The 14,520-nt window shown below is 47.1% G+C and overlaps 1 protein-coding gene across 1 annotated transcript in view; it reads right to left on the minus strand.

The window, feature by feature from the left end:
• Window positions 1-10,219: 10,219 nt before the first annotated feature.
• The window catches only part of LOC142257395 (uncharacterized), a 52,281-nt gene continuing 47,980 nt past the window's right edge, over window positions 10,220-14,520 (minus strand). Inside the window, exons 11-12 of the mRNA XM_075329490.1 lie at window positions 14,161-14,263; window positions 10,220-12,118 (exon numbers count right to left, since the gene is read on the minus strand). Coding sequence (XP_075185605.1) covers window positions 10,284-12,118; window positions 14,161-14,263 — 1,938 coding nt within the window. The 3' untranslated portion in view covers window positions 10,220-10,283. The remainder of the gene's footprint in view (window positions 12,119-14,160; window positions 14,264-14,520) is intronic.

Here is a 14,520-nt window from a genome sequence, read left to right on the forward strand (position 1 = left end):
GTAAGAAGATGTTCGTCGCTCCTGCGGTGTCACACATCGCTACGTACGAGACGATTTTTGGTGTTTGGACACCCTCTCCAAAACCAACGATTTTTGTCTCTTTTGTGATCGTTGTAGGTTGCTCGTACGTGTTACACGCTGCAATGTCGCTAACGGTGCTGGATGTACGTCACAAACACCGTGACCCCGACGATAAATTGTTAGCGATATCACAGAGTGTAAAGCCCCCTTTAGTCTAAGATCATTTGCGGAACGAAAGGGGCGGGTAAGATGATAGACAGAGATGAGGGATGAGATATATGGTGGTGCAGAGCTGTGGAGAGCTTTGTGGGTGAGGGATATGAGTTTGTATTGTATTCTGTAGCTGATAGGTAGCCAGTGTAGTGACTGGCACAAGGTGGAGGCATCGGTGAAGCGGCAGGACAGGAATATGACCTTGGCTGCTACATTCGTGATGGATTGGAGAGGGGAGAGTTTGGTCCGAGGGAGACCAAATCAATAAAGAGAAAAACAAAGACCAAGTACAGCAAACGTCATAATGATGGTAGTGTACATGAACCCCATAGAATACATACAAAAACTTGTGAACGAGGGGGGGTATTTTTCATGTTTTTTGGAGTAAGAATTACTGCACCACAATTGTGAAAAAAGTATACAGTTTTTATTATTACAAAAAATACAAAATACTGGAAATCACATGTGATTACAGTTAGTGATTAGACATACATAGTTAAAATTCAATTAAATGAGACAGAGAAAAGAAGGTCACAGGGAAGAAGACAGGCTACCCCTTAATTTCTGTGCAGGGAAGAGGATAGTTAGATTATATCCAAGATGGCCATATAAATAACCCGAGAAACATAGGTATATCCCCTAAGATAGTAGAGTAATGGAGTGCTTATACATGAAAAGTAACCAACAGGATAAGGTCCAAATTAGGGCCTGAACACATGTCCACATGTGAGGCTGACAGACTCCCCTCCTTGGGTGCTATACATACCACAGGTAGGTCCTTCAGGTGCCAATCTCCACCATTGTATGAATTATTATTTTTTTTGAGATTATGCTATGTGCTTGCTGGTGGTGTTACATACTATTGTGTTCAGGCCCTGATTTGGACCTTATCCTGTTGGTTACTTTTCATGTATAAGCCCTCCATTACTCTACTATCTTAGGGGATATACCTATGTTTCTCGGGTTATTTATATGGCCATCTTGGATATAATCTAACTATCCTGTTCCCTGCACAGAAATTAAGGGGTAGCCTGTCTTCCTCCCTGTGACCTTCTTTTCTCTGTCTCATTTAATTGGATTTTAACTAAGTCTAATCACTAACTGCAATCACATGTGATTTCCAGTATTTTGTATTTTTTGTAATAATAAAAACTGTATACTTTTTTCACAATTGTGGTGCAGTAATTCTTACTCCAAAAAAACATGAAAAATACCCCCCCTCGTTCACAAGTTTTTGTACAAATCAATAAAGAGTTGCAGTAATCCAGGCGGGAATGAATAAGAGCGACAATAAGGGTTTTTGCAGTTTCGAAAGTAAGAAATGGTCGGATTCTGGACATGTTTTTGAGATGTAGGTGACATGTGCAAGTGAGTGATTGTATATGGGGAATGAAGGAGAGTTCTGAGTCAAATATGACCCCAAGACAGCGAGCATGCTGCTCGGGAATAATGATTAAATCATCAAAGGTAATTGAGATGTCGGGTGTAGGTTGGTTGGTAGAGGGAGGAAACACAAGAAACTCAGTTTTGGAGAGATTCAGTTTCAGACAGAGGGAAGACATGCTTTGAGAGACAGCAGACAATCTCTGGTATTTTGCAACAAAGCAGGGGTGATGATTGGAGATTATGTATATAATTGGGTATCATCAGCATAGAAATGGTATTGGAAACCGAATCTGCTGATGGTTTGTCCAATAGGGGCGGTGTATAGAGAGAAAAGGAGCGGGCCCAAGACTGAGCCTTGAGGAACCCCAAAGGTGAGGGGGAGAGGAGTGGAGTAAAGGCCGCTTTACACGCTACAACATCGCTAAAGTGATGTCGTTGGGGTCACGGAATTTGTCGCAAAAACGTTCAAAATCGCTAAATCTGTGACATGCCCCCCTATTCCCAATTATCGTTGCTGCTGCAGGTACGATGTTGTTCGTCGTTCCTGCGGCAGCACACATCGCTATGTGTGACACCGCAGGAACGAGGAACCTCAGCTTACCTGCGGCCGCCGGCAATGAGGAAGGTGGGCGGGATGTTACGTCCCGCTCATCTCCGCTTCTATTGGGCGGCCGCTTAGTTACGTAGCTGTGACGCCGAATGAACCGTCCCCTTAGAAAGGAGGCGATTTGCCCATGACACACAAATGATGGAGGCGGGTACGAACGCTAGTGATCTCACTAGCGAGATCACAGTGTGTAAAGCGGTCTTAAGAGCCAGGAAAGGAAACAGTGAAGGAGTGGTCGGAGAGATAGGAGGAGAACCAGGCGAGAGCGGTGTCCTTGAGGCCAATAGAGCGGAGCATGGTGAGGAGAAGTTGGTGATCCACAGTGTCAAAAGCAGTTGAGAGATCCAAGAGAAACAATAGGGAATAGTGGCCTTTAGATTTTGCTGTTAATAGATCATTTGAGACTTTGGTGAGGGCCGTTTCGGTGGAGTGTAAAGAGCGGAAACCAGATTTAGAGGGATCAAGAAGTGAGTTTTCAGATAAATAGCGGATTAGCCAAGAGTGGACCAAGCGTTCCAGGAGCTTAGAGATAAAGGGAAGGTTAGAGACTGGTCTGTAGTTAGCGGCACAGTTCTGATTGAGGAAAGGTTTTGTAAGTAGAGGGGTTATGGTCGTATGTTTAAATGATGAAGGAAAGATACCTGATGAAAGAGAGAGGTTAAACATTTTGGTTAGATAGGTAGTGACAGCTGGGGAGAGAGCCTGAAGCAGATGTGAGGGAAGAGGGTCACTCGTGCGTGTTGTTGGGCGGGAAGAGCAAGGAGTCATGTCACTTTTTCTGTGACCGGTTCGAATTTTGATAGTGAGCTTGAGGTGCGGGAAAGGAGCGGATCAAGGCTCTGAGGGGATTTTTCAAAGATTTCTTTGCGGGTATCGTTGATCTTTTGTAAGAAGAAAGTGGCCATATCATCAGAGCTTAGGTTGGTGACCGTGGTCTGTGCTTTAGGGCTCAGGAGGGAGTGGAAGGTTTCAAAGAGTCGTTTAGGATTGTTGGCTAGTGAAGTGAGGAGAGTGGTAAAAACTATACTTGTTTAGCCAGATGGAGAGCAGAGTTATATTTTTTGAGCATGAACTGCTAGTGGATGAAGTCTTCAGCTGAAAAAAATTTTCTCCACAGACACTCAGCACACCTAGAACAGCGCTGTAGGAAACGTGTTTAAGGCGTGTGCCAGGGCTGCCGCTGCCTGTGTGTTTTTTTTCTGCATGTAGCTGGTGCAGCTTCATCCAGGGCACTCTGCAATGTCTTATTATAATGTGAAACTGCACAGGAGAGGGAGGAGATGGGAGCCAAGGATGACTGCAAATTGTTCATTAACAGTTGGGTATTGATGGCGCTTAGATTTCTGTATGGGTGATAGGTGGGGACATCCCGTGTTTGAAGACAGTTTGTGATGGAAAAGGAGAGAAGGTTGTGGTCAGAGAGTGGGAAAGGGAAATTGGTGAAGTCATGAAGAGTGAGGAGGCGGGAGAAGACCAGGTCCAGCGTATTCCCATCCTCATGTGTAGGAGACTTAGTGAGTTGTGAGAGGCCGAATGACGAGGTTAGAGAAAGAAAATGGGTGGCAGATGGGGAGAGTGGGTCGTCAATAGGGATGTTGAAATCCCCCATGCTGAGAGTGGGAAGGTCACAGGATAAAAAGTGTGGAAGCCAAGTGGCAAAATGATCAAGGAACTGATGGGAGGAGCCTGAAGGGCGATACACAACTGCCACTCGCAGGGAGAATGGTTTGAAGAGTCTAATGGTGTGGACTTCAAAAGAAGGAAACAAGAGTGAGGGTACTGAGGGGATGACCTGGAAGGCACACTGGGATGAGAGGAGCACACCAACACGTCCACCTGTGCAATGGTATACTGTATATTGTACATATGTACAGAAAGTTACCTCCAGAGCGAATCAGAGCATGGTGAAAGGACTGACCCACAAGTGATTGCAGTGAATATTTGCTCGTATTGCAAAGCATTTCTCTTAAAGTTACACATTTTTAAAAAGCTTTGCTTGTCTTGCAATACGCTCTCAAACTAAGTTACTCTAAAACCAAGGTTCCACTGTATAACATTTCCCACATTATAAACATAAAAGAAGGGAATTTTGTTTACTTACCGTAAATTCCTTTTCTTCTAGCTCCAATTGGGAGACCCAGACATTTGGGGTGTATAGCTTCTGCCTCCGGAGGCCACACAAAGTATTACACTTAAAAGTGTAAAGCCCCTCCCCTTCTGCCTATACACCCCCCGTGCATCACGGGCTCCTCAGTTTTGGTGCAAAAGCAAGAAGGAGGAAAAGTTATAAATTGGTTTAAAGTAAATTCAATCCGAATTAATTTCGGAGAACTGAAACCATTCAACATGAACAACATGTGTCACAAAGAACAACAGCCCGAAGGGAACAGGGGCGGGTGCTGGGTCTCCCAATTGGAGCTAGAAGAAAAGGAATTTACGGTAAGTAAACAAAATTCCCTTCTTCTTTGTCGCTCCATTGGGAGACCCAGACAATTGGGACGTCCAAAAGCAGTCCCTGGGTGGGTAAAATAATACCTCGTAAAAGAGCCGTAAAACGGTCCCTTCCTACAGGTGGGCAACCGCCGCCTGCAGGACTCGCCTACCTAGGCTGGCATCTGCCGAAGCATAGGTATGCACCTGATAGTGTTTCGTGAAAGTGTGCAGGCTCGACCAGGTAGCCGCCTGACACACCTGCTGAGCCGTAGCCTGGTGCCGCAAAGCCCAGGACGCACCCACGGCCCTGGTAGAATGGGCCTTCAGCCCTGAGGGAACCGGAAGCCCCGAAGATCGGTAAGCTTTGAGAATTGGTTCCTTGATCCACCGGGCCAGGGTTGATTTGGAAGCTTGTGACCCTTTACGCTGGCCAGCGACAAGGACAAAGAGTGCATCTGAGCGGCGCAGGGGCGCCGTACGAGAAATGTAGAATCTGAGTGCTCTCACCAGATCTAACAAGTGCAAATCCTTTTCACATTGGTGAACTGGATGAGGACAAAAAGAGGGTAAGGAGATATCCTGATTGAGATGAAAGGGGGATACCACCTTAGGAAGAAATTCCGGAACCGGACGCAGAACAACCTTGTCCTGGTGAAACACCAGGAAAGGGGCTTTGCATGAGAGCGCTGCCAGCTCGGACACTCTCCGAAGAGATGTGACTGCTACTAGGAAGACCACTTTCTGCGAAAGGCGTGAAAGAGAAATATCCTTCATTGGCTCGAACGGTGGTTTCTGAAGAGCCATCAGCACCCTGTTCAGATCCCAGGGTTCTAACGGACGCTTGTAAGGAGGGACTATATGACAAACCCCCTGCAGGAACGTGCGTACCTGTGGCAGTCTGGCTAGGCGCTTCTGAAAAAACACAGAGAGCGCTGAGACTTGTCCCTTAAGGGAGCCGAGCGACAAACCCTTTTCTAATCCGGATTGAAGGAAGGACAGAAAAGTGGGTAAGGCAAATGGCCAGGGAGAAAAACCCTGATCAGAGCACCAAGATAGGAATATCTTCCACGTCCTGTGGTAGATCTTGGCGGACGTTGGTTTCCTAGCCTGTCTCATAGTGGCAATGACCTCTTGAGATAACCCTGACGACGCTAGGATCCAGGACTCAATGGCCACACAGTCAGGTTGAGGGCTGCAGAATTCAGATGGAAAAACGGTCCTTGAGACAGCAAGTCTGGTCGGTCTGGTAGTGCCCACGGTTGGCCCACCGTGAGATGCCACAGATCCGGGTACCACGACCTCCTCGGCCAGTCTGGAGCGACGAGGATGGCGCGGCGGCAGTCGGACCTGATCTTGCGTAACACTCTGGGCAACAGTGCCAGAGGAGGAAACACATAAGGCAGTTGAAACTGCGACCAATCCTGAACTAAGGCGTCTGCCGCCAGAGCTCTGTGATCTTGAGACCGTGCCATGAATGTCGGGACCTTGTTGTTGTGCCGGGACGCCATTAGGTCGACGTCCGGCATCCCCCAGCGGCAACAGATCTCCTGAAACACGTCCGGGTGAAGGGACCATTCCCCTGCGTCCATGCCCTGGCGACTGAGAAAGTCTGCTTCCCAGTTTTCTACGCCCGGGATGTGAACTGCGGATATGGTGGAGGCTGTGGCTTCCACCCACAGCAGAATCCGCCGGACTTCCTGGAAGGCTTGCCGACTGCGTGTTCCGCCTTGGTGGTTGATGTATGCCACCGCTGTGGAGTTGTCAGACTGAATTCGGATCTGCTTGCCTTCCAGCCACGGCTGGAACGCCTTTAGGGCAAGATACACTGCCCTTATCTCCAGAACATTGATCTGAAGGGAGGACTCTGTCTGAGTCCAAGTACCCTGAGCCCTGTGGTGGAGAAAAACCGCTCCCCACCCTGACAGGCTCGCGTCCGTCGTGACCACCGCCCAGGATGGGGGCAGGAAGGATTTCCCCTTCGACAACGAAGTGGGGAGAAGCCACCACTGAAGGGAAGCCTTGGCTGCTCGCGAAAGGGAGACGTTCCTGTCGAGGGACGTCGACTTCCTGTCCCATTTGCGGAGGATGTCCCATTGAAGTGGACGCAGATGAAACTGCGCAAAAGGAACTGCTTCCATTGCTGCCACCATCTTCCCTAGGAAGTGCATGAGGCGCCTCAGGGGGTGTGACTGGCCTTGAAGGAGAGATTGCACCCCTGTCTGTAGTGAGCACTGTTTGTCCAGCGGAAGCTTCACTATCGCTGAGAGAGTATGAAACTCCATGCCAAGATATGTCAGTGATTGGGCCGGTGTCAGATTTGACTTTGGAAAATTGATGATCCAGCCGAAACTCTGGAGCGTCTCTAGGGCAATGTTCAGGCTGTGTTGGCATGCCACTTGAGAGGGTGCCTTGACAAGCAGATCGTCTAAGTAAGGGATCACCGAGTGTCCTTGAGAGTGTAGAACTGCTACCACTGTTGCCATGACCTTGGTGAAGACCCGTGGGGCTGTCGCCAGGCCAAAAGGCAGTGCCACGAACTGAAGGTGTTCGTCCCTTATGGCGAAACGCAGGAAGCGCTGATGCTCTGGTGCAATCGGTACGTGGAGATAAGCATCTTTGATGTCGATTGATGCCAGGAAATCTCCTTGGGACATTGAGGCGATGACGGAGCGGAGCGATTCCATCCGGAACCGCCTGGTTTTTACGTGTTTGTTGAGCAGTTTTAGGTCCAGAACAGGACGGAAGGATCCGTCCTTTTTCGGCACCACGAACAAGTTGGAGTAAAAACCGTGACCCTGTTGCTGAAGAGGAACAGGGATCACCACTCCTTCGGCCTTCAGAGTGCACACCGCCTGCAGAAGAGCATCGGCTCTCTCGGGGGGCGGAGATGTTCTGAAGAATCGAGTCGGAGGACGAGAGCTGAACTCTATCCTGTAACCGTGAGATAGAATGTCTCTCACCCATCGGTCTTTTACCTGTGGCAGCCAGGTGTCGCAAAAGCGGGAGAGCCTGCCACCGACCGAGGATGCGGTGTGAGGAGGCCGAAAGTCATGAGGAGGCCGCTTTGGGAGCGGTTCCTCCGGCGGTCTTTTTAGGACGTGACTTAGACCGCCATGAATCGGAGCTCCTCTGATCCTTCTGAGGCCTTTTGGACGAGGAGAATTGAGACCTGCCCGCGGACCGAAACCTCGATTGTACCTTCCGTGGTTGAGGTCTGTTTGGTTTGGACTGGGGTAAGGATGAGTCCTTTCCCTTGGATTGTTTAATGATTTCATCCAATCGCTCACCAAACAGGCGGTCGCCAGAAAATGGCAACCCGGTTAAGAACTTTTTGGAAGCATAGTCTGCCTTCCATTCACGTAGCCACATGGCCCTGCGGACTACCACCGAATTGGCGGATGCTACCGCCGTACGGCTCGCAGAGTCCAGGACAGCATTAATGGCGTAGGACGCAAACGCCGACGCCTGAGAGGGTAAGGACTCCACTTGCGGAGCAGATGTACGTGTGACTGTATTAATCTGCGCATGACAAGCTGAGATAGCTTGGAGTGCCCATACGGCTGCGAATGCTGGAGCAAAAGACGCGCCGATAGCTTCATAGATGGATTTCAACCATAGCTCCATCTGTCTGTCAGTGGCATCTTTGAGTGAAGCCCCGTCTTCCACTGCAACTATGGATCTAACCGCCAGTCTGGAGATTGGAGGATCCACCTTAGGACACTGAGCCCAGCCCTTGACAACGTCAGGGGGGAAGGGATAACGTGTATCCTTAAGGCGCTTGGAAAAACGCTTATCTGGACAAGCTCGGTGTTTCTGGACTGCCTCTCTGAAGTCAGAGTGATCCAGAAACGTACTCAATGTACGCTTGGGAAACCTGAAACGGAATTTCTCCTGCTGAGAAGCTGACTCCTCACTTGTAGGAGCTGGGGGAGAAATATCCAACACTTTATTGATGGACGCTATAAGGTCATTCACTATGGCGTCACCTTCAGGTGTATCAAGGTTGAGAGCGGTCTCAGGATCAGAATTCTGATCTGCTACCTCCGCTTCATCTCCCAGAGAGTCCTCATGCTGAGACCCTGAACAGTGTGATGAAGTCGAGTGAATTTCCCAGCGAGCCCACTTAGGCGGCCTGGGACTGCGGTCTGTGTCAGAGATCTCACTCTGGGACCTATGGGTCACCTCAGGAGCACTTTGCTGCTCCAATTGAGGGGGGCCTGGGGTCAATGATTGAACAGTGCCCGGGGCCTGAATCACGAGTCTGGACTGTAAGGCTTCTAGTATCTTAGCAGACCATTTATCCATACTCTCAGACAGTTTGTCAGCAAATACTGCAAACTCCGTCCCTGTCACCTGGACAGTGGAAGCAGGTGGTTCCACCTGGGCCACCAGTAGCAGAGGCTCTGGCTGAGTAGGAGCCACAGGGGCCGAGCATTGCACACAATGAGGGTCAGTGGAACCTGCCGGTAGGATAGCCGCACATGAGGTACAGGTTGCAAAGTAAGCCTGTGCTTTGCCACCCTTGCTTTTTGCAGACGACATGCTGTTGTGTCCTCTGAGTACAATCCAGGAGGGCATATAGCCAAAAATCAACAGTGCGACTATACAGTGTAAATGTATAGCATATAAGCATATATATATATGTACACTTCGGCACTCAGTGGGGCTAGCACCTCAGGTGCTGCTTACCGACCGCTCAAAGCGGTTGTGTGATCACCAGATTCCCTGCCTGGGCCTCCCAATGTTGTCTCTCCTCTCCAGCGTCAGAAGTGCTGACAGGAATGGCTGCCGGCGTTCTGTAGGGAGGAGGGGGCCGTGGGCGTGCACTAAAAAGTGCGGGAATCTAGTGCCCCACTGTGCTGAGTGAGGTGGGAGGAGGATACACAGTATGCTCCATCCCCCAGTGCTGACGATCTGTGCAGCGTCCCGCCCTTCCCCTGACTGGCAGGCCTGTGGGCGGGAATATACGATACTAGGCCGCAAAAGCCGGGGACTAAAGTTATAAGCGCGGCCGGCAAATAAGCTCGGCCGGCGCGGTAGTCCCCGGCGCACTAACACACCCAGCAGTGCTGCAGTGTGTATGGCACAAGCGCTCCATGCGCGGTCCCCACGGGGACACAGAGTACCTCACAGTAGCAGGGCCTTGTCCCTGACGATACCCGGCTCCTATCCAGCAAATTCCCCAGGGGCTGCGGAGGGAGCACGGTCCCAGTGCCTGGAGACCGATTAGGATCCCACTTCACCCAGAGCCCTAAAGGGATGGGGAAGGAAAACAGCATGTGGCTCCTGCCTGTGTACCCGCAATGGGTACCTCAACCTTAACCACACCGCCGACCAGAGTGGGGTGAGAAGGGAGCATGCTGGGGGCCCTGATATGGGCCCTCTTTTCTTCCATCCGACCTAGTCAGCAGCTGCTGCTGACTAAGCTGTGGAGCTATGCGTGGATGTCAGCCTCCTTCGCACAAAGCATAAAAACTGAGGAGCCCGTGATGCACGGGGGGTGTATAGGCAGAAGGGGAGGGGCTTTACACTTTTAAGTGTAATACTTTGTGTGGCCTCCGGAGGCAGAAGCTATACACCCCAATTGTCTGGGTCTCCCAATGGAGCGACAAAGAAATGTCTGCTACCTTCTGTGAGTTTTTATATGCAAATCAAGCAGTGATTTCACAATAAAACATTTCCCACATTCTGAACATGAAAATGGCTTCTCCCCTGTATGAGTTTTTATATGCCTATCAAGATGTGATTTCCGAATAAAACATTTCCCACATTGTGGACATGAAAATGGCTTCTCCCCTGTGTGAATTTTTATATGCTGATGAAGGTTTGATTTCCGAATAAAACATTTCCCACATACTGAACATGAAAATGGCTTCTCCCTCGTATGAGTTTTTATATGCAAATCAAGCAGTGATTTCACAATAAAACATTTCCCACATTCTGAACATGAAAATTGCTTCTCCCCTGTATGAGTTTTTATATGCCTATCAAGGTGTGATTTCCGAAAAAAACATTTCACGCATTCTGCACATGAAAATGGCTTTTCCCCCGTATGAGTTTTTATATGCAAATCAAGCAGTGATTTCAGAATAAAACATTTCCCACATTCTGAACATGAAAATGGCTTCTCCCCTGTATGAGTTTTTATATGCATATCAAGGTGTGATTTCAGAAAAAAACATTTCCCACATGCTGGACATGAAAATGGCTTTTCCCCCGTATGAGTTTTGATATGGTCATCAAGACGTGATTTCCGAATAAAACATTTCCCACATTGTGGACATGAAAATGGCTTCTCCCCTGTGTGAGTTTTTATATGCTGACGAAGGCTTGATGTCTGAATAAAACATTTCCCACATTGTGGACATGAAATTGGCTTCTCCCCTGTATGAGTTTGTATATGCCTATCAAGGTCTGATTTCATAATAAAACATTTCCCACATTCTGAACATGAAAATGGCTTCTCACCTGTATGAGTTTTTATATGCCTATCAAGGTGTGATTTCCGAATAAAACATTTCCCACATTCTGTACATGAAAATGGCTTCTCCCCAGTGTGAGTTTTTATATGCACATTAAGGTGTGATTTCTGAATAAAACATTTCCCACATTCTGAACATAAAAATGGCTTCTCCCCCGTATGAGTTTTTATATGCAAATCAAGCAGTGATTTCAGAATAAAACATTTCCCACATTCTGAACATGAAAATGGCTTCTCCTCTGTATGAGTTTTTATATGCTTTTTAAGCGGTGATTTCCGAAAAAAACATTTCCCACATTCTGAACATGAAAATGGCTTCTCACCTGTATGAGTTTTTATATGCCTATTAAGGTGTGATTTCCGAAAAAAACATTTCCCACATTCTGTACATGGAAATGGCTTCTGCCCCGTGTGAGATTTTATATGCAAATCAAGCTGTGATTTCTGAATAAAACATTTCCCACATTCTGAACATGAAAATGGCTTCTCTCCTGTGTGAATTTTTATATGCAGGTCAAGCGTTGATTTCCGAACAAAACATTTCCTACATTCTGAACATGAAAATGGCTTCTCCCCTGTGTGAATTTTTAGATGTTGAATAAGTTTTGATTTCAAAGTAAAACATTTTACACATTCTGGACAAGAAAATGGTTTTCCTTTGTGAATTATATTATGTGAAATTAGAGCAGACTTTTGGGTTAAACATTTTCCACATTGACTAGCTTTTAGATGTAAAATAAGCTGTGATTTTTGATTAAAACATATCTCACATTCTGAACAGGAGTACAGCTTATCCCTTGTGTGAGTTTGTTGCTGTTGATGCCCCCTTATGTGGCTTTTAATTTGCTGAACATTCCGAGGTGACTCAGGATATTGTTTAGAAGCATAAGATGACGGATCTTGAATGTGAAGGACTGAGGATTTATCTGGGATAATGACTTGTTCTTCATACTTATTCTGTATAATACCACAATATTCTGTCAAAAGAATAAAACAGATTTTGTACATTTAAAAATTTGTAACATTTGAACTTGGTTTTTATTGGTAAATTCAGGCCCCTAACTGCATTATAGTTGTGCTGCCCAGATTGTGATGATTTTATTATATTTAAGACGACTCTTCCACAATTCCAAAAAGAAATCACATAGAAAATGAGTTAATAATATTGATTATATACTGAATATCATATCTGGTAACATAAGCACAGTGTCCATGGCTGCCTTATATAAGGCAACATAAGAGGAATTATACTTTATGATGCCATGAAGGTGAGGGTCAAAATACAGCACTCACCACAGCAAGTTGTGCTAGCAGGTACAACACTGGAAACAGCCCAGAAAAAATCCTGCGGAAGCTGCAGCACCGACCGCCCAAGACAAGAGAACTTATCATGGAAGGAAAGGGGCTGCATAGCAGGATGATCCGAGCGCTGCAAAAAGAGGAGGCGAGCCAGTGCAGGAACAATCAATTCTTACAGAATACCGCTCTGTAGCCCCTTTCCTTCCATAAATCCTCTATAAGATGGAGGAGTCAGCAACAGAAATAAGCAAAGAGAGATTTGTTACATTTCAGCATCTTGTGATATAAAAGAAAAAAATATAAATCTGAATATTTTGACTCCTAGAAAAAAAAAAATCAAAATATAGAAATAGTTTATGCCATTTGCTATTATTAAACTCGTATCCGGCACAATGACAGATGAAATGTCAGTAAAAGAATCGCCCAAGAATCCCACCCCCCAATATCAGGATTAAATTGCTGGACCCCGGACATCCTATCAGGACACAATAGGTTATATATAAGAGGTGACGCTCATCTTCATGTAACCATATTTGTTATGTGATGATAATGCTCTGCCATCTTTGTCTCTGCCTCCTCCCTGGTGAGCACCATTACCGACCCTCAGAGCAGTAATCTCCATCCGCTCCGGTTATTTGGGTATATGTCCCCGTTCTGTATCTCTCACACACTGACATGACTGTAACAGGAGATAATGGAGACTTAGTCCTTAAACTGGAGAAACCCCTCATCAGCCCTGACAGCAGATAATAGGAGAGAGCTGAAGCTCGTCCTCGCTCACATCGGCAGAATTCACGTCCAGCTGTATTTCTCCTCTATAACATAACTGCACATCCAGTGTTATCCCCTGCACCGGGATCACAGATTCATTCACATTTCATGTTTATTTTACATGAAGGGTTAATATACCGCTGGAAAAACTGACATATAAAAATAGCAACAAAAAGAGGACAATGTCCTCCAAAAATTAAGTATTACTCACAGCAAGTTGGGCTGCAGTGTGTACATCGCCCAGGCCAAAAGCTAATGCTCTACCAGGATACAGCTAAACCCCCACTAATGTGGAAGCGTCACAGGTGCAGGAGAAGCAGATCACACACACACCTCCATGGAATGGAGGGGAGGCGAATGCTAGATGATAAAACTGCACACTAGTGGCTTGCATAGAGGGCTGTTCACATGCAGATGGCACAGTCACAAACCCGCAGCCTATTAGGTGACGCCCTTCTATTAGATCAGGCGGGCTGCCAAGCCGTACCCCACTGTGTATATTTTTTTTGTTTGTACAGGATACAGCCAGGCCCCTTTCTGTTGGGCCTTGCATTGTAGAGTGTCTGTCCGTGCATGATACACAGTGGGGTACGGCTTGGCAGCCCGCCTGATCTAATAGAAGGGCATCACCTAATAGGCTGCGGGTTTGTGACTGTGCCATCTGCATGTGAACAGCGCTCTGTGCAAGACACTAGTGTGCAGTTTTATCATCTAGCATTCGCCTCCCCTCCATTCCATGGAGGTGTGTGTGTGATCTGCTTCTCCTGCACCTGTGACGCTTCCACATTAATGGGGGTTTAGCTGGATCCTGGTAGAGCATTAGCTTTTGGCCTGGGCGATGTACAAACTGCAGCCCAACTTGCTGTAAGTAATGGAAAAACTGACACCGGAAGGAGCGGAGAAATTGTAATGTGTGACTTGTTTGCGTTATTCGGTGGTCTGTACTCACCGGGGCGGTGATCTGTAGGAATCCCCTCTTTACTCCGCTGATCGCCACTCACATTTCTCTCTGGAGAATTAATATTATTCAGATCTTTATCCAGATCCAAAAGCTGCAAAACAAAATATTGTAAAAGTCCCCGGGAATAATGGAGATAAGATCCGGACATGTGAAATCTGTGGTCAGCTGTGATCCTGCTGTCTCCACCGCTCTCATGACACAAGTATATAACATCCAATACTGGAGGAGAAAATAGGATTTGTCATACTGGTAATTCAGTTTCTAGGAAACCCTCCACGACAGCACCACAGGAGTTAACGCTCTACCCTAATATGGACTGGAAACACAGAGGATAAAAGTAGATTTTGG

The sequence above is a fragment of the Anomaloglossus baeobatrachus genome, chromosome 1 (genome assembly GCF_048569485.1).
Source record: "Anomaloglossus baeobatrachus isolate aAnoBae1 chromosome 1, aAnoBae1.hap1, whole genome shotgun sequence".
Taxonomy (NCBI): domain Eukaryota; kingdom Metazoa; phylum Chordata; class Amphibia; order Anura; family Aromobatidae; genus Anomaloglossus; species Anomaloglossus baeobatrachus.